The 19,674-nt window shown below is 41.1% G+C and overlaps 2 protein-coding genes across 2 annotated transcripts in view; both read left to right on the top strand.

The window, feature by feature from the left end:
* The window catches only part of LOC126378404 (gastrula zinc finger protein XlCGF26.1-like), a 92,045-nt gene that overhangs the window by 8,342 nt on the left and 64,029 nt on the right, over positions 1-19,674 (top strand). The gene's annotated exons all lie outside the window — the stretch shown is intronic.
* Positions 340-18,294, top strand: LOC126378313 (angiotensin-converting enzyme-like). The gene is made up of 16 exons (XM_050026506.1): positions 340-684; positions 5,585-5,661; positions 6,405-6,624; positions 7,414-7,643; positions 8,582-8,715; positions 9,606-9,797; positions 10,364-10,478; positions 11,170-11,322; positions 12,403-12,527; positions 13,184-13,268; positions 13,958-14,051; positions 14,651-14,725; positions 16,159-16,233; positions 16,692-16,825; positions 17,110-17,208; positions 18,105-18,294. Exons 1-16 carry the CDS (start codon positions 604-606, stop codon positions 18,292-18,294), a joined length of 2,079 nt encoding a protein of 692 aa, XP_049882463.1. The 5' UTR covers positions 340-603.

Genomic DNA, 19,674 nt, shown 5'->3' with positions numbered 1-19,674 from the left:
AAGTATCGGTGGCCGTGAACTAATCGAAAAGAACTATTTTGAGGAGCGCCATTGTGAAGTCAGTTGAGCTGAAGACACGTCCAAAGACAACGATATCTTGGCTCGTGTCCCCCTCGTGTACACCGCCCGTGCTCACCAAACCATGCAGAAAACAAAAGCAACGGAAATATTCTCCAGTCGACGACAAGAAAGCCCACAAGACAGATTTCTAAAAAAACTACACTATATCTCGTTATAAATAGCTTAAAAAAAACATTCGATAATCAGTTAAAATATTTCTGGAATTTATGATCAGTAAAATCTGTGAAAAATTAAAAATAATAAATAGAAAACCGAAAATCCGTTGGCTGTTTGCAGCGTTACCAAAGTTTCATGTGGTTTTAAAAAAATACCAAATTTAAACTGTCAAAATTACCGCCAAAATCGATAAATTTGAATAATATTAAAGTGCAGTAAAAGTGATTTTTAAAAATGGAAATGTAATAACAAATCGGAAAACAATTATTAACTTTTACAATGCCATGGTTCTTACGCGAAGTAATATCAATAATAAAATAGAGACTGTGTTTTATTGACCAAGTGTGACAGATTTATTTTTCAAAAATGGCCGCTGGAAGACTGAAGCTGATTACACTTTTTGCTTTCTTCACACGCCTCGCATGCTCACAAGAGTACTTCAGAATGGTAAGCGATTATCAATTTGATCGTATGATAACTGTATTCAGCTATTTTCGCTGCATTTTCCAAGAAGATTTACTTATTGGCTGTATGATTTGTTGCCTTCGCCAGTTTTTGTGTGTTGGAAAAATATACGTGCGAAACTTAATTGGTATTGGCATAAACGATTGTTTAATTTGAAATTCTAGTTTGATTCAACAATTTTAAATAAGATCTTAACCCGTTTTCTTCTTCTCATGTATGGGATGTGAAATCAATGACCTCATCAAAAACCCTGGTGTCAGGTTTAGGGTACACAAACTCAAACTCAAAAATATTTTTATTCATTTCGTAACATATACCTTTAACATATTCCGGGGGGGTTAAAATGCCACATCGAAGCAATTCATCTAAGAAAGCAATATTGCAATTTGACATTTCCGCATATAAAAGTAAGTGCGCAATGCAATCAAATGTCAAATAGCAGTATTGCTTTCTTATAGGAATTGCTTCGATGTGGCCATTTTAACCCTCCTGATAAACATATTAATTTTCTAGATCATTTGGAACTGGTTTAGAATTTTGATCTATCTATAGGTCAGTCAGTGATAAAAATTACGTTATATCGCCGGTTGGTGTCACACCACATTTAGATTAAATAGTCATTAGGGGCCTCTACGTGTTGGCTTCGGCCCCACGCACGCCTTCCAAAAGTCCGGGACTCCATAGTCCCGAGATAATGGACACGATATACATAATAATAATAATATTATACTATAAAGGCGTAGGGATGTGATGACCCCATTGTCCCCTGGTGAATTCATCAGCGAACCTGGTGCAGTCTCCGCAGGCCAGCTTGTGGCGAGCTGTTGGTGAGTGACGACACCACGGAGCTGAGATCCCCCGAGAGTCGGTCAGGCCCTCCGTCTCCGGCTTGCCTTCACTGGCCGGCCGGAGTGGACCCCAGCGGGGGCCGCAGGACTCTCACCTCTGGCTTGGGCGTTAGAGCTATACGCTCGCAGGGTGGAAGTGAAAGATGCATAAGTCGCGAGTTGGTGAGGCGGGTAAACCGCCTCGCAGAAAGCGGTGTACACCTCTCGACACCCTCAGCTGCTAACAACCATGTTGCTGCCTTGCTAGTTTGGTTTTTTTCGCCCCCAGTCCAGCACAGGAGCATTCTATTGTTGAATAATAAAGTAACTAACGCAAAAAAACGCATTGTTCAGAATATGCACGTTGCATTTATAATTTATTCAGTTTCACCAGATTTATCTTCCAGCTAATTAATGAATATATCTTAGTTGGGAAAACGGTTAATTGCCTCTGTAATTTCTTAGACTGGGTACCTATATCTCTAATAGGAGTATATTAACACACCCTCTTCTTTTTTTTATTTAGGTATAAGTTTCTGTGTTCGTTTTCCATGTTCGGTCACGAGCATTAATATGTATACACTTTGGTACCATGTCACATTAACTTTTTTGACAATTTGAACTGTAAGTCTCACTAAAAGTCAAATATGTTAGTGCGACAGAGTCCTAAAGTGGATAAGTACATTATATTGCTCATGACTGTTCCTATAAGTATAGAAAATATTTCACGTGTGCGTTATTTGTCGTTTGATGTAATGTCATTAATCCGTGTCTGTGGTGTCCTAAATAATAATTTTTGATTTGATTTTGATTATTCCATTCTAACACAAGTGAGATAATGTTCCTCGGACTCGATTTTATGAGTTTAAATTCATTTGAAGTACTGGAAATACAATAAATCATAATAATAAGTATGTACGTAGGTAATTACCAAAAACTAACGCCTCAACCCAGTTTCGTGAATGTAAAAACGCGCAATTTAGTGACAAGTCACGGCGCGTGCGCAGGTTGTGTATCATGTGTCGTTTACCGCAGGAACCGTGTGGAACCAAGACAAAGATGACAAACAGGTCGTGACAGTTAGAAGGTTTTTGGAAGGCAAACATGAATTAACAGTAACTACACACATAACATATGACCTATGGTCTGCCAACCATTACCCAATGGCTCAAATTAGCTTCAAAACGTTTTTTCGATTCTGCTCCGCACCACCCAAATCCCGCTTAGGGATAGGGACTGTACTTACTGAAAAGTCCGAAGGATGTAATATACGATCCCGACGACCCGATTACTCTAATCATAGAGGCAGCCAATCAGCTCGCGACACCAAACACTTCAGGACCCCGATACCGACCCCGCCAGCGTAGTCGACGGCTTCCCTCAATCAGATCGCTATCGACCCACTAGGGTCGATTAATTCTTTCAAATATTTTTCCTTTCAGACGACGCCCTGAACCGAGGTTTGAGCCCAACTGGGCACCCTCAGGCCTGTTGTCTTAAACGTTGTACCGGGTGAGAGCCTTCAGCGGTCCCCATTTGTCCGGCCAAATAGTTAATGCCATCTGCGGCAAATCTACAATAAGTCACGTCAAAATAAAAAAAAATAAAAACATAAGGTCACGATATATCCATCGCAAGATGAACTGATCCTGGGGCGGAAAGGTTCTAGAATGGCGACCACGTGTCGGACGACGCTCAGTGGGTAGGCCCGCTACAAGGTGGACCGACGATCTGGTGAAGGTCGCGGGAAGCCGCTGGATGCGGGCAGCGCAGGACCGATCGTCGTGGAGATCCTTGGGGGAGTCTATGCCCAGCAGTGGGCGTCGTACGGCTGATAATGATGATGTGTTATTCTTATTATTATAATTTGAAATAGGCGCCTACGTGGAGCACGAACCGACAAATTATGTAAGTAACAGACAATACCAAGATTTTGACCTACGACACAGCATTACAGTAGGTAGCGAAAGTAAAACGGATTATAATGGCCATTGTCCAATATCCGTCTACCATGTAATCGAAACAATATAATGAGAAAACTAAAATGTATCGTAATTGTGCGGGACTGTAGACCGCACAAACTGTTCTATGGGATTGCTGGTTCAAATAAAAACGACTATTTACTATAATTTCTGTTGAGTAGTGACTGTCCCTAAGCTCTGTACTATGTAGAAGGTCCTATAATGACCTTCCTAAAAGTTAGAGAGAGCCTCAAGTTGCGAGGTTGAGTAATCCCCCTGTTGTCAGGATGTGCCTGTAGTGGCGCCGTCTTGCCCTATGCATAGGTATAAAAAAAAAACAAAAATACGAATTTTCGGTTCGCAACTAGTGGGCCTTGCGCGCATTAAGGCAAGGCGGCGCCGCGAATGAGGTGTGTGTATTTTTATTACAACAAAACTCAAACATTATTATTATTAAAAAAAAACATTTATTTCGGGTGTTTTCCCATAGCAATTGTTAGTAACTAAAGTCTTATATCTATGTTAGTCAGAATGAATTAGTTATTATTATTGCTGTGTAATAATGGTTAAAACAATACTTATAACTATAAAACGGTAAATTGATTAAAAACTAAGCTATATAAAACTATTTGAGATCTGTATTGGCATCGTCCGGCACAGTAATCTATACTTATGCCTCCTTAATAATAATATCTCTGTATAATATATTATTATTTTCACTATGTATATGTATTATTTTGACTATATTAATAAATAGTAAAAATAATTTTAATATATGTTGTTATAATAATACAAAATACTTTATTATTTCGTTAATAAAAAGAAAAAATAATAAAAATAATTAAATCTTGAAATAAAGTATAATTTTCAATAATCTTCTCTTCAATGTACTTACCATTTCTTTAATATTTGTACGCCTGCATGCAGGCCGAATGTTATGTACTTAAATTATTTTACCACCTTCTTGTATTTTATGTGTTCTTAATTGATTTGTTTTGATTTGATTTGATTTAGTACCTATACAGGGGGGTTAAAAGGCCACATCGAATCAATTCATCTAAAATAATAAATATAATAATAATAATAAAATAATATTTATTATTTTAGATGAATTGAATATAAGCAATATTGCTTTTTTAGATGAGTTGCTTTGATGTGGCTTTTTTAACCCCCCGGAAAGCTCGGTGAGGTGTGGATACTTAATTCATCTTGCGATGAATTTACCTCTGACTACCCCAATTGGGATATAGTCGTGAGCCTATGATTATGCTCCACTTTGACCTCAATGTACCTCTCTACACTTAGGTATTCTTAGATGTCAAGCTTACAACGAAGGTCATAACACAATGACATGATTATTCTAAATTGTTATAATTCACTTAATTTTCGTAAGGATTTCCTGCGATTTGTGACGCTCTTATAAGATGCGATCTTCATGGTCTATGCTTCGGGGTGACGAAAATGAATTAGCTAATTATACCTGTGGCATAGAATAAAGAATGATACGCATAAAACGGTAACTCTCGACACCGCACCATATCCGCAGCATTTTTTTGTATAGGGCGCCGACCTCACCCCCTGTAGGTATTACTGTAGTCATAGAATAAGGAATAATTATGTCGTCTTCGGAACCAACGGCTTAACGTGCCCTCCAAAGCACGGAATCATCTTACTTTTTCGGACAATCAGGTGATTCAAGCCTGAAAAGTCCTTACCAAACAAAGGACAGTCTCACAAAGCCGTTGGTCCCGGATATTAGCCGTAAAAACACCTCCACCAATCCGCAGTGGAGCAGCGTGGTGGAGTATGCTTCATACCCCCTCCGGTTGATTGAGGGGAGGCCTATGCCCAGCAGTGGGACGTATATAGGCTGTTTATGTTATGTTTATGTATGTCGTTTTCGTATATTTTTTTAAGATGTTATGAGTTATTTTTATAGACAGCGACTCGCTCCTCATTGCCACACCTTGGGAGCTGTTTGAGCTACGTTTATCTCAGCCCCTCGGTCTTACATTAGTCTAAAAAAAAAATTATATAAAAAAAATTATGTCAATAAATGTAGTCCATAAAATGTTTGCTATTTTTTTGTTGCAGGGTGTTAACACTAATTCAGCTGAGGCGACGCAATTTCTACGTGAATATGACAGAGAAGCGTCAGGGATGTGTTACAGGTAACGAAAATACTCACATACCATACATACATTCATAAACTCACGCCAATTTCCCATCGGGATAAGCAAAGACTGCGGCGGACCCAAATAGTTCCGCCCAAATGCAACAGATGGCGCCACCATTCAATAATACAGTCCTGAAACACGCTATCGAAGTTTACACAGCGCGACGCATATATACAACTTCTGACATAACACCATTGGATCGTCGATCCCTAGTCACACTACCAACTTGTGGTTAGCGGGGTACTATGCTCTGTTCGGTGCCACGAAAACATCCTTTGACGGCAGCACACCCTCGCCGATCGAAGCAAAGTTTTAAAGCAATAGGTTAACTAGGAGGTTGTGGGTCGGTGGAGGTGTTTGGGCTAGTAGCCCGGGACCAACGGCTTAGCGTGCCTTCCGAAGCACGGAATCATCTTACTTTATCGGACAATCAGGTGATTCAAGCCTGCAATGTCCTTACCAAACAAAGAACAGTCGCATAAAGTGATTTCGACAATATCCCCATCGGGAATCGAACCCGGACCTTCACATCGTGAGTCCAAAGCTATAACTACTACCACGGAGGCTGTTCTAAACGTCATCACTAATTTAAGAGCCATGAATCTTGTATAGACAAGAATGAAGAATGCTACATCGACTAAAGCGACAAAGCAAAGATCAATTCTTTCACTTCTAAGGACACGACGTTCCCCTTCTCAGCATTGCAAAACACGTTTGATATTATCCTGTTTCCACAGAGTAACGATGTCGCAGTGGAAATTTGTGACCAACATCACAGAATACAATCGACGCCGGATGATGGAGGAGCTGGCACTCAGCTCCAAGTTCGAGAGACTCTCGTGGAGGAAGGCAGCTGCCTACGATGCTTCCAGGCTGCCTGAAGCCCAGGGCCGGAGACAGCTGATGAGGATTGTCCAGGGCAGTCGAGCCGCGTTGCCTGATGAGAAGTTCTCTGAGGTATGAAACCTAAAAGAAGCCGGTCAAATACGAGTCCAAGGGTTCCGAGTAGAGATTTCAATCCCGAGACTCTTTTCTGATTCCCGGGATTTCGGGATTTGACATTGACAATACCGGGATCCGTTTCGGGATTGAGAAAATATTCACTTTTTAGTAGCATACAAAGAAAACAGATAGGTACTTAACCTTATCTCTAAACAAAGAGATTTCTTCGTAACGAGAGAGATATTCAACGTATAATATATAGATAGACATACATAGGCGTACAAATTATTTAGAAATTACTTGTTTCATACACCCAATGTTACGATTTCGGTGTTAGTGACATCGTAACGAATGCTCAGGCGGAAAATGTTAGTGTTTTTTTTTTAATTATTTTCCGTTCAATACTTTTGCGGCGGAAAATTCCATTTTATATCACCCGCGGGGGCTTATTTGACTAAATAGATTGTTATTGTCTGTTTTATATAATGTGTATTTCTGTTTTGACTGTAATGTTTATTACGAATATTTGGTTGTAAGATTTTATATCAACTCAGAATGGCCTTAATCATTCCTCAAAGTTTTCGTTACGATGTCACTAACACCCTGTATAAAAATCTTTAAAAATTTCAAATAAAATTAAATTTATTTATTTACGTCGATCTCTTCTTCTTGTGGAAGAACGAAGTCAAGAGCAAACCCATCTTAATTAAAAAAAAAAAATCCCGGGTCTTCGGGACTGAAAAAAGAGTGCTATGAAAGGTTTTGCCAAAGTATGATTATTCATTCAAACCCGTTTAATTCCAGCTCCAACAGTTGATCTCAGAAATGAAAGAGGTCTACAACTCGGCCAAGATCTGTCCTTACGGCCAGAAGCCGTACGACCCTCACATTCCGCGAATGTACACGGAATACCAACCGCAGAATTTCCAGAGCTACCAACTGTCCAACCAGCCGTATCAGCACTACCAACCTTACCAGGATAACCAGGAGTATCCGAATTATTGCGATATGCAATTGGACCCGGAAATTAGCAGGTAAATTCTGAACTTGAACAGCCTATATACGTGCCACTGCTGCATCGGCCACGGCCTCCGTGGTCCAGTGGTTGAGCGTTGGGCTCACGATCCGGAGGCTCCGGGTTCGCATCCCGGTGGAGACAAAAAAAGAAAAATCACTTTGTGATCCCTAGTCTGGTTAGGACATTAAAAGCTGATACCTGATTGTCCGAAAGTAAGATGATCCGTGCTTCGGAAGGCACGTTAAGCCTTTGATCCCGGTTACAACTTAAGATGTAAGTATTTAGTCGTTACATGAGCCATCTCAGAGGCCTTGGCGGCTCAGTAATAACCCTGACACCAGGATTGATGAGGTTGGTATTCCACCTCACAACCCACACGATAAGAAAACTGCTCCATCAACCGGAGGGGCTACTGCACTGCGCGTTGGTGGAGGTATTTTTCCGAAGCACGGAGTCATCTTACTTTTTCGGACAATCAGGTGATTCTTGCCTGCAATATCCAAACATCATCCAAATTACCAAACAAATGACAGTCTCACAAAGTGATTTCGACAATGTCCCCATCGGGAAACGAACGCGGACCTCCAGATCGTGAGCCTAACACTCTAATCACTAGACCACGGAGGCTGTTAACTACAAGTTTAGCAAATTTTCAAGCCAAGCTTAGTTGGTTCTGGATCTGTGTCCCCAATGATGCGTATAATGAAGAAAGTTGTAAAACATGAAACATGAAAGGAAAACATGTAACAGTAGGACTAGGGCCCTGTGCTGGGAGGTTTTCTGGCCACGTCTTTCCCTCAGCGTTACAGATTCCGATGTGGTAGTAGTTTTACAGCTAGTTACATAATACGTAATTTAATTTTTTTGACGTTCAAAAAGCGCTAACTTTGTAAGCCAATTTTGAAAAATAAATATTTTTAAATTTTGAATTTTGTAATTTCTTCATATTTCCAGAATTCTCGCCCATTCGAGAATTGAGAGCGAGTTGTTGTATGTATGGAAGAGCTTTAGGGACCAAACTGGGCCGAAACTGAAGAATCGGTTCATGAGATACGTTCAGCTGGCGAACCAGGCTGCTGTCAGCACAGGTAAGTACAATGAGGAACTTTCCAGGCTAAGTTCCTCAAAACCATGATGGCGCTTCAACAGCCTGGTGGCTTTTTCAAATTCAAAAATATCTTTATTCACTAAGTAACAGTTACACTTTCATCACTAATTTAAGAGCCACGCTCTTGAATTTTCTGAGATTATCTGAGAACTGTAGGCAGCTAAATTACTCAATTGTATAACAATATTTTATGTTTACTTTTTTTAAAAGAACGTCTAAGGCACACACACGCACACACACATACAGTTCATTGCTCACAGTTTAACCAATAATGCACTACAGTATTGTTATTGCGCTGCTTTTGTTAATTCTTAGTTTTAATTTCTCTCTTTACTTTTTATTACATTTAAAACTAGTCTTCATGGAAGATCGGTGCCTCCCAACACAAGGTATTATTGCTTAAAGGGAGACATCGGTATCCTGTCAAATATTATGAAACCTTTTAAAGAAAATAAACATTTTTTTTTTCTTCATTTTTTTAGGGCCCTGTCCCGAGGTTTTTCTTGCAGCTTCTTTTCCCCGGCTATACAGGTTGTGAGAAGCTGCAGTAGTTTTAGGCGGATGAGACGTTCGTTATATAAAAATTGACGATTCATACGATCTTCATAATCATGGCTGACTTTTCTAACCGATGTAACTGTAATTTTGCTGTAACTTTGCTAAAACAGTAAAGTTTATTATACAAAACAACTTGTAAGTTATTGACGATTGTAAAAGGTGTAAGCAAATCAGTTTCGCCAAAAATTGCAAATATGTCAGCTGTTAGCGTCAGCGATGACGTGAATGTGATTTTTCAAAAAATTAAATAATTAAATAAATAAAAAAAGCGTTTACCTGGTAATTACCACAAAAAATTCCAATTTTTGCCAGGTTACACCGACGCAGGCGACCAAATGCGAGCGGCATACGAGGACCAATCGTTCAGGGCCTCAGTCGAAGAGATCTACAACCAAATAGCGCCGCTGTACAAGCAGCTATTTACATATGTGCGCAGGCGCCTGCTCCAGAGATACGGCGAGACCACCGTGCGGTCTGACGGACCCATACCCGCGCATTTGTTGGGTGAGTTTGATAGACATAGACTGGCATAGTCTGACATAGACCGACATAGACCGACATAGACCGACTTAGACCGACATAGACCGACATAGACTGACATAGACTGACATAGACTGACATAGACTGACATAGACTGACATAGACTGACATAGACTGACATAGACTGACATAGACTGACATAGACTGACATAGACTGACATAGACTGACATAGACTGACATAGACTGACATAGACTGACATAGACTGACATAGACTGACATAGACTGACATAGACTGACATAGACTGACATAGACTGACATAGACTGACATAGACTGACATAGACTGACATAGACTGACATAGACTGACATAGACTGACATAGAATGACATAGACTGACATAGACTGACATAGAATGACATAGACTGACATAGACTGACGTAGACTGACGTAGACTGACAGACTGACAGACTGACATGACTGACATAGACTGACATAGCACTTTAACTTTATTGCACATAAAAAGCACTATCGGTGGCAAAAGCTAATACCTTTTGAAGGCCTTATTACTAAATTATATACTTGTTCCAGGTAACATGTGGGCGCAGAACTGGAAGTCGATCATGGACCTGGTGATGCCATTCCCTCAGTCTCCGAATGTGGACGTTACCAGCGAGATGCTGCGACAGGGGTTCACACCTCTCAGGTAGGCATTGACCTCCTATGATGACCACTTACTTTGATGACCACCTTCGCCATCCCGCTTTTCACAGGATCCCCATACCTAACCTGAAGATTTGACAGGTCCAGATGGTCCAGTCTTTTAAAAAAGCGACTGCCAATACTCTCCAACTAGAAGCGCACCCCAGACACTTCATACAAAACACCTCGTTTGACATAGACACTACACATTGACGTCACCGTACACGCCTTTCTGGTGTGACGCCTGACGCCATACGATTAAAGACTAAAGTAAGATCGAGGGTGGTGAGGTAAACCTAGCTCAGCCGCTGGTGGGGAGCGGAGAGTTGCCGTTCTATCATCATTATCACTAATTTAGCAGCCACGCTCTTGTCAGTGTAGCATTCTTCATGCTACTTTTTTAGGGAAAAATAGGGCAGTGGTTTCCCTTTTGCCTTCCGCCCCGCAATACTCTGTCTGACGCCAGTGGGATGGCGCCCAGAGTAGTCTATTACAAAGCCTTACCAGGACTCCTGTCCTCCGCCTCTAAATATTACTGACAGTTACTGCTGCCCTCTCTCAGGTTCCAGGTTACAGTCCCTGTGACGCGCCCCTTCCGTCCTGCATTGCCGTATCGATGGCTCCCATCTCATCGTTGAGGTCTATACATAGTATTATTCCTTATTGTATGGTTCACAATAGGTTGTCTTCTCCAGAATGTTCCAGATGGCTGAGGAGTTCTACACGTCGATGGGCCTGAAGCCAGTTCCTCCGGAGTTCTGGCGAGGCTCCATGCTGGTCAGGCCTGCGCAGCGCAGCGTGCAGTGCACCGCCAGCGCTTGGGACTTCTGCAACAGGATCGACTATAGGTAAACTCACAACTACATCTCAATTTCGGTAGCCAGAGTTCCCTCCATTCCAAAATCAACTAAGGGTGGTATTAATAAACTAATCTCAGCTGAAGCTGCCCTCAAGACCATGCTCAAGTCTATAGATGTAAAACAACCGATTTAAAACGTTTTAAACTTCAAACAAATCTTTTTAAACTGTTGAAAACTCGCTTACAACAAGAAAAGAACTGTGTTTTAAACTTCATTATAGAATAGACAGTACAGATTTACGTAAATCTATACTCAAGTCCCTGTTTTTATATAAGAACTGTCACATTGACATAATCTTGAGAGCAGTCTCAAAGCTGAGATTAGTTTGTTAATGGCCCCGATTCCTACAGACACCGCCTAATTTTATTTTAAGTTATATCCGTCATTTTCATATCCGTCGAAAAGGAAAGGGACGGATGATTCACAGCTCTTAATTTTAGGAAGAATGAGTGAATGAATGAATAACCCGGGCGAATCAAAAGGTACGTCGCTGGTATGCAATCCGTTTGACGTGCTGTCTACTTAACTGTGTCGGGTTATTGACGGATGTAAAATTTTTAGACGGTTGGTTTAGATTTGTGCTTAAAATTGACGTGTTCCATAAATTTTATGCTTGTCGATTACCCGTCCCTTTCTTTTTCGGCGGATAAGAAAATGACAGATATAACTTAAAATAAAATTAGATGGTATTTACAGGAATTAGCACCAGTACCACTGTAAAGTGTCAGTAGACCGAGCTTTCTGTTTAAAAAAGTAACTGTGATCCTATGGTACTTCGACTGGCATCTCAAACGGGAAGCGTCAATTTGGACTTGCACCTATGAGTCATTATTTTTTCTTGTATCGTGCAGTTTTCACTAACACAGTTGGCTCGACAGTTGGTTTTCACTATTAGATGACACCGACTTTACATAAAGATAATGCTGTCCCGGACAAGCGCCATCTAGCGTATATTTTAGGAACCAGTGAGGGATTTTCCAGGCTACGTTCACCAAATAGAATATAGATGTCGTCTTTTTCTTATTTTATTTTTTTTGATATGTAGTTCACCTCATTATTTTTCTGCAGAATAAAACAATGCACTGAAGTGACGATGCAGGACCTAATCTCCACTCACCACGAGATGGCGCACATACAATATTACCTGCAGTACGCCGAGCAGCCACAGCTCTTCAGGGATGGCGCAAGCCCTGGTAAAAAAAAAACTTCTTCATCATCTTCCTCCTTGAACGGCGTTTGACGGCTCAATAACCTTGACACCAGGGTTGATGAGGTTAGTAATGAAACCCTGCTTCGGGACAGTACGGTCACGAGTACTAATATACAATGTCGTTGCCAGATCTTAGAATATTGATCATTTAATAATGTGCTCGATCGTTTCATGAAATAGAATGTCACTCGTTGGCCTCATCATGATGTAGTTTGGCCAGATCAATGAACACAAAACGTTTAACGACATGAGCAACTAAATGCATGATTACTTCATGATATGGCAAAACATTGGCAATCAAATCGTAGAAAGGTGTCGATAATATTGGAAGTTTTATTCCATGCTAGTTTACTTGTCTGTCTGTTGAACCAAGCCCTTTTTAGGCTTCCGAACCAAAAGGTATTATTCCTTATTCTATGCCAAAATTAAAAAGGAATTCTTATGGTGAGATTAAAAACATCCCCTCTTTAACTCTGAAGTTACTTTTTATCGTGTGGGTTGTGAGGTGTATTACCAACCTCATCAATTCTAGTGTCAGGATATTATTGAGCCGCCAAAGGCCCCTGGCATGGCTCCAAAGTTACTGTTTTTTTTTACATGTGATAGAGGATTAGGCAAAATTTATTTTTCCTATTCCAGCTTTCCACGAAGCTGTGGCCAACGCAGCAACTCTCTCCGTTTACAACCTGCCTCACCTGCAAAGAGTTGGTCTTTACCAGAACAAGTAAGTCGTCAGACGCTTAATTACAGTTTTAGGCTGCGTTTTCATTGACGCGGAGCTGTGCGGAGAGAAGCGGAGATGTGCAGGAATCGACCAATCACCGTGGGGGAGAGAGTGACAGAGCGTCTTCGTTTTTTGCTCTCTCGAACGCTGTGATTGGTCAAATCCGCACATCTCCGCTCCTCTCTGCACAGCTCCGCGTCAAAGGAAACGCAGCCTTGCACGCGTTATAAAATGTATACTTGACTCGGCCTCAGCTGTGCATTTTGGTAAATTGACATTTAAGTCCTTGACTTGAGGACTTTACTCACTGGAGTCGAGCATATCATACTGCCAACATAATAAAACACTTCACTTGTTTACTTATAATACCGTTCACTTATTCACTTTTTCACCTGTTCACTTGTTCACTTATTCACCTGTTCACTTGTTCACCTGTTCACTTATTCACCTGTTCACTTCTACACCTTGTTCCCCTTTTCATCTGTTCACTTGTTCACTTATTCATCTGTTCACTTGTTCATCTGTTCACTTATTATTATTATTGAGTTTTAGTTTTAGACTCAGGGCAGAACATGGGATAGTTTTTATCGCCGAAATTATCCCTCAGGGGGACGAATAGGGTTGACGAAGTTACGTGCTGCGCGCTCACCAAAAATCTATGAAGTTTTATAATTTATCATCGGTTGCAGGACCTACGACCCTTACGAAGTGAGCATGAACTTTCTCATGACCATGGCTTTGGAGAAGATAGCTTACCTGCCCTTTGCTTTCATGGTGGACCAGGTAGTATTTTTGTATACTTCGTATGCCTTACATAACATAGCATAACATGGCATAGCATAACATGGCATAACATAACATGGCATGACATGACATTAGGCTAGTTTCCAACTAGTCAAATCAGTCACTTTATACTAAACGTCAAAACACGAAATTACTATGGAATTTGTATGAAAAAGCACACTATGACGTCACAGAAAAATGTGACAAAATGTCGGACTGATTATTACGTTTTTCTTGATTAAAATTCATAAATAAGTTAAATAGAAAAAAGAAAATGTTTTTCGTTAGTTTTAGATGTGTCTTTATTTAGTCATCATTAGCCGTACGACGCCCTCTGCTGGGCATAGGCCTCCCCCAAGGATCTCCACGACGATCGGTCCTGAGCTGCCCGCATCCAGCGGCTTCCCGCCACATTTAGTAATAATATGTTTTTGTAGATGTTTTTGGTCTATAACAGAAACGACACGTAACCAGGAGGTCTTAAGTGCAACCAGTTAATTTATTACTTTGGAAGAAACTGATTGGACTTTTGCACCTTATTGTACCTCTGACTACCCTATTTAGGAACCGCTGTTCTAATGCCATTTTTGTTTTTTTAGTGGAGGTGGTCAGTCTTCGAGGAAGGAGTACAGAATATGAACAACAGATGGTGGCAGATGAAGTTGAGATATCAGGTAGACACAGAACTAGGGAATGCAATCCCAATCAATCCCACGAGATCTCGAAATTTCCGTAACGTACGAGAAATATAACACACATACATAAACTCACGCCTATTTCCCACCGGCGTAATCAGAGACTATAGAATTCCATTCGCTTCGATCCTGACACACTTCTCTTGCTTCCTCCACATTCATCAATCGCTTCATACACGCACGCCGGTCCAGACTAGATCGTATTAAACCTTTTCTAAGGACATCTCCAATTTGGTCAATGTAAGTCCTTCTCGGTCTTCCTCTGCCAGCCCTACCATCAACTTTCGCTTTATATACCGCTTTTGCAATTTTATTATCCTTCATCCGCTCTACGTGTTCAAACCAACCTAACATTCCCTAATTGAAGCACATAATAACGGGTTCTTACCGCGTTTAAATGGGGATATGAGACTCCCGATATTTCGACACTGTTGCAAGTGCCATGATCACGGGATGACTGATATATCCCCATTTAAACGCGGTAAGAACCCGTTATTATGTGCTTCAATTATGGTAATAACCGCGTAAACTTAAAACAATCTAACATTCCCTTCTCAATCTTAGTCACTATATCGTCTTTTACACCACATCTCTGTCTTATCACACTGTTTCTCACTCTATCTCTTCATTTAAGAGCTGCGCTCTTGTCGGTGGAGTAATCACCATTACTCCATAGATAGGGCGTGTAGAACGGTGGTTGCCCCAATCGCCTTCCGTTCCGCAGTACACCGACCAATTTCTCAATCGGTGATGTTCTAGCTAGAGCCCTACCAGAATCCATTTCCTCGGACTCCAACCAGTACTGATACCGCTGCTGCCCGGCATCAGGGGTGCGCTTTTGAAGTAGCGGCGCCTACTCGCTACGTCACAAGATCGTCATGGAACCTAAGTAGCATTTTATAGGTTAGCCCGTCCCAGTGAGCTACCCACTACGTTCTGTTAATCCTGTCGCTGTTTGGTCGGGGACTGCTTATTTTTATATTCGCAGCTAACCAGCATATCTGATGGCCGTTCCACTATCCGCCACCTGTGGACCCCGTAGATGGCCTACAGCTTTTTTTTTACGTTAGGAAATGCGTTACGCATACCACACCGCCCGGGGGGGCGACGTGGTTATGTGGGACTCCACGGGTGTCGCCACCCGGTATACCCACTAAAACCCAACGGTGTTCCTCCTTGTCGCCGTGTGGCGGGGATACGGGAACGCAATTGCACACAACCGCTTCCCCACCCGCGGATGCCCTTTGGGGCCCAGCGCCCATGGGAGCGCGTCAAGCGCCTCCCCCTCCGCCGAGGGCTGCCGGGAGCACTTGGGGAGCTCTAAAGATGGCCTACAGCTCAGCTAACTCACTACTACTACTTACACGCAAGGTGCATATAAAGAAAGAGGTTTGACACTAAGTTTTTTCCAGGGAGTAATTCCGCCAATGCCCAGAACTGAAGCCGACTTCGATCCCGGCTCCAAGTACCACGTGATTTCTGATCAAGTAAGTTGCAAAGATAAAAAAAAAATATTATTCCTGTAGACACCTCCTAATTTTACTTTAAGTTATACCTGTCATTTTCTTACCCGCCGAAGTGGAAAGGGACGGATGATTGACAGCTCTTAATTTTATGAAGAATGAGTAACCCGGGCGAATAAAAAGGTATCTCGCTGTTATGTAAGCCGTTTGACGTGTGCTGTCAACATAATTCTGTCGGGTTACTGTTATTAATAAATAATAAAAATAATAAAAGTTTATTTCGGACTTATAAAAAACATCCATATTTGTTAGTAACATTACAAACTTAAATCGAATGGCCAATGTAGATTTTTTAAACGGTAGTTTTAGATTGTACTTAAAATTGACGTGTGTTCCATAAATTTTATACTTGTCGATTACCCGTCCCTTTCCTTTTCGGCGGATAAGAAAATGACAGATATAATCAAAATCTTATCTTTCAGGAGTACATCAAATATTTCCTCGCCACAGTGCTGGAGTTCCAGATCTTCGAGCAGCTGTGCCAGGCCTCCGGGCATGTTGGACATCTGCACGAGTGCGACATCTACCGGAGCAGAGATGCTGGAAGGTTGTTGAGGTGAGACGGAGACAGAGAGAGAAGAAACAAGGAAAGAGATATCTTACATTTATATTCTTATCTTGGACTGAGATTAGAGCTCCAAATACAGACGGACTAAAATGCAATATTGCAATCTGACATTTGCGCATATAAAAATAAGTGCGCAATGCCAACAAATGTCAAAAAGCAATATTGTTTTCAGATTAAGATTAAGCCGCAGAAGCTACAGAATGTGATTTATCAAAAAGGCGTGGTTTTCAATATGAGATGACGTTATATTATGTTAAAATTTTATCTTTCAGTGAAATAATGCAGCCGGGTTCGTCGAAATCAGCTGCGGAGATCATCAGAGCCATGACCAAAGGGAAGACCAACAGGATATCACCAGAATCCCTTGTCAAGTATGGAGATTATGACTTTTTTTCACACGATACATTCAATAGGTATACAAGCAAGTTCGAATCCAGCACAGACCTAAACCAATGATTGTCGAATTTGTTTTTGAATTCATGTTTGGATCGTAAATGATTATCATGTGCTCAGCGGTGAAGGAATACATCGTGAGGAAACCCACATTCGGTGAGCAAACACAGATACGGGTGAAGATCTCAACGGTTGCATCGGAGATGAGTGCCATCAGTACGGCAATGCAGGACGGAAGGGGCAAGTCACAGTGACTGTAACCTGGAACCTGACAGAGGGCAGCAGTAACTGTCAGTACTATTCAGAGGCGGAGGACAGGAGTCCAAGTGCGGCTTCAAAGTAGACTAAACTGGGCGCTATCCCACTCGCGTCAGACAGAGTACTGCGGGGCGGAAGGCAAGAGGGAAACCATCATCACCAGCCCATTAACGGGGCACGGGCCTTCCCTATAGATGGATAGGGAGATCGGGCCTTAAACCATCACGCGGGCCCAGTGCGGATTGATGGTTATTAACGACTGCTAATGCAGCCGGGACCAACGGCTTAACGTGCCTTCCGAAGCACGGATGAGCTCGAGATGAAAACTTTTTTTTTGTGGTCACCCATCCTATTGTGAAAGTTGCTCAACTTCAACAATCGCAGACCGAGCGCGTTTACCGCTGCGCCACCGAGCTCCTCAAAGAGGGAAACCATTGCCGTATTTTCCCCTAAAAAAGTACCTAACATGGAGAATGCTACACCGACAAAAGCGTGGCTCTTAAATTAATGATGATAGATGTGCCTTTCATCCTACACTATATGCTATCCTGTATGATCGTTCTCCCTAACCGGCGCTACTTCCAGGATTCCTCTGATTAATTTCTCCTGTCACCAGGTATTTCAGACCCCTGGAGCTGTGGCTTCGCGTGCAGAACCGGGACGAGCCCCTCATTGGCTGGAGCTCCAACTACCACGACGTGGCCCTGTTCGCCCCGCAGCGTGCCTCCGCCCCCGCCCAACGAGCGACCCTTACATTTGTCCTACCACTCCTAATTACTTTGTTGTACCTTACCTGCTTACAATAAACTGTTGTTATTAAACCATTGTTTTCATTACTCAGACTTTTAAACACGGAATTGGCTACTTGACATTTTTGGATTTAAGTATTTTAAAAATTGCAATTGATTAATTTATACTTCTTAAAATATTTTATTTCCTCGAAAAAAAATCAATAAGGATCTGTTTAGCAATAAGGCCGCCTATTGTGCTTATGTTTTATTCGTATGTTTATGTCCTTTGTTTTGTTGTTGTGCAATAAAGTAAAATTGATTGATTGATTGAAAAATCTAAAAAAAAAATAGCAATAAATCTTTTGACTTTGAAAAAGCTATATATTATAATAGAAAAAAACACATTGTTCTTCAATAATATTAAATTTCGCGCGAAAACGACTGGTCACGTGACATTTTGTCCAGTGACGTCAAGGTTGAATAAACAAAGAAACTGTCAAACAGTATCACTTGAAACCTGACAGATAGGTAGTTTAGGTTTATTTTGTGAAATGTGAGCCGCCAAAGGCATGACATGACTCGTGTAACGACTACTTACATCAGTACATAGTAACCGGGACCAACGGCTTAACGTGCCTTCCGAAGCCCGGATCATCTTACTTTCGGACGATCAGATGATCAGCCTGTAATGTCCTAATCCAAACTATCGAACAAAGTAATTTTTGTGATATTTCCCCACCGGGATTCGAACCCGGGACCTCCAGATCGTGAACCTAACGCTCAACCACTGGATTACGAAGGCCGATATTCGGTCAGTGTGTATGTAGATCATTATAACTCGTCTATTTGTTTTTTTTTCTTTACTGTTTCTTTTTCTCAAGTCACTGAACTGGTTGTGGCCGTCAGCTGTCACATCGTATTATCATTTGTCTCTTCTGTACAGTTGGATAGATTTAAAAATGACTTTTGTTATATCTTTTTGCCATTTTTTTCCCCTACTGTGTTTGTATTGTTACTGTGGCGTCCTCTGATAATAAATACTTTCATCAAGCAATTTCATGATATTTCGGGTATAATTGACATCGACCTATTCTGTACAAGCACAGCAACTGTAAGAAGACATGATGAGAAGTGTATATAACACAGCATCACTTTGGTGACTAGTTGGTTCCTCACTATTGCACCTATACCGGTTTAAACCACCGAATAGGTGCATTCGTTTTATTATTATTTAAGTTTGTAGCATAAGCATGAACTGTTTAATTTACATACAATTAATATTATTTAACTGTGGAGATTTTTTGTTAACACATAGTTAAGCAATCAGTTTTATACACTAATGTTATTTGTCTGTAAATATTCCTAAAAAATAAATAAATACAAATTGATTTATTTGTGAAACACAGGTAGAGTAGGTTGTTATACATATATGTATATAGGTTAGAGCGCTGTGAT

This window comes from Pectinophora gossypiella, chromosome 26, assembly GCF_024362695.1.
Source record: "Pectinophora gossypiella chromosome 26, ilPecGoss1.1, whole genome shotgun sequence".
NCBI classification, from domain to species: Eukaryota; Metazoa; Arthropoda; class Insecta; order Lepidoptera; family Gelechiidae; genus Pectinophora; species Pectinophora gossypiella.
This window is presented reverse-complemented; position numbering and strand designations above follow the sequence as displayed.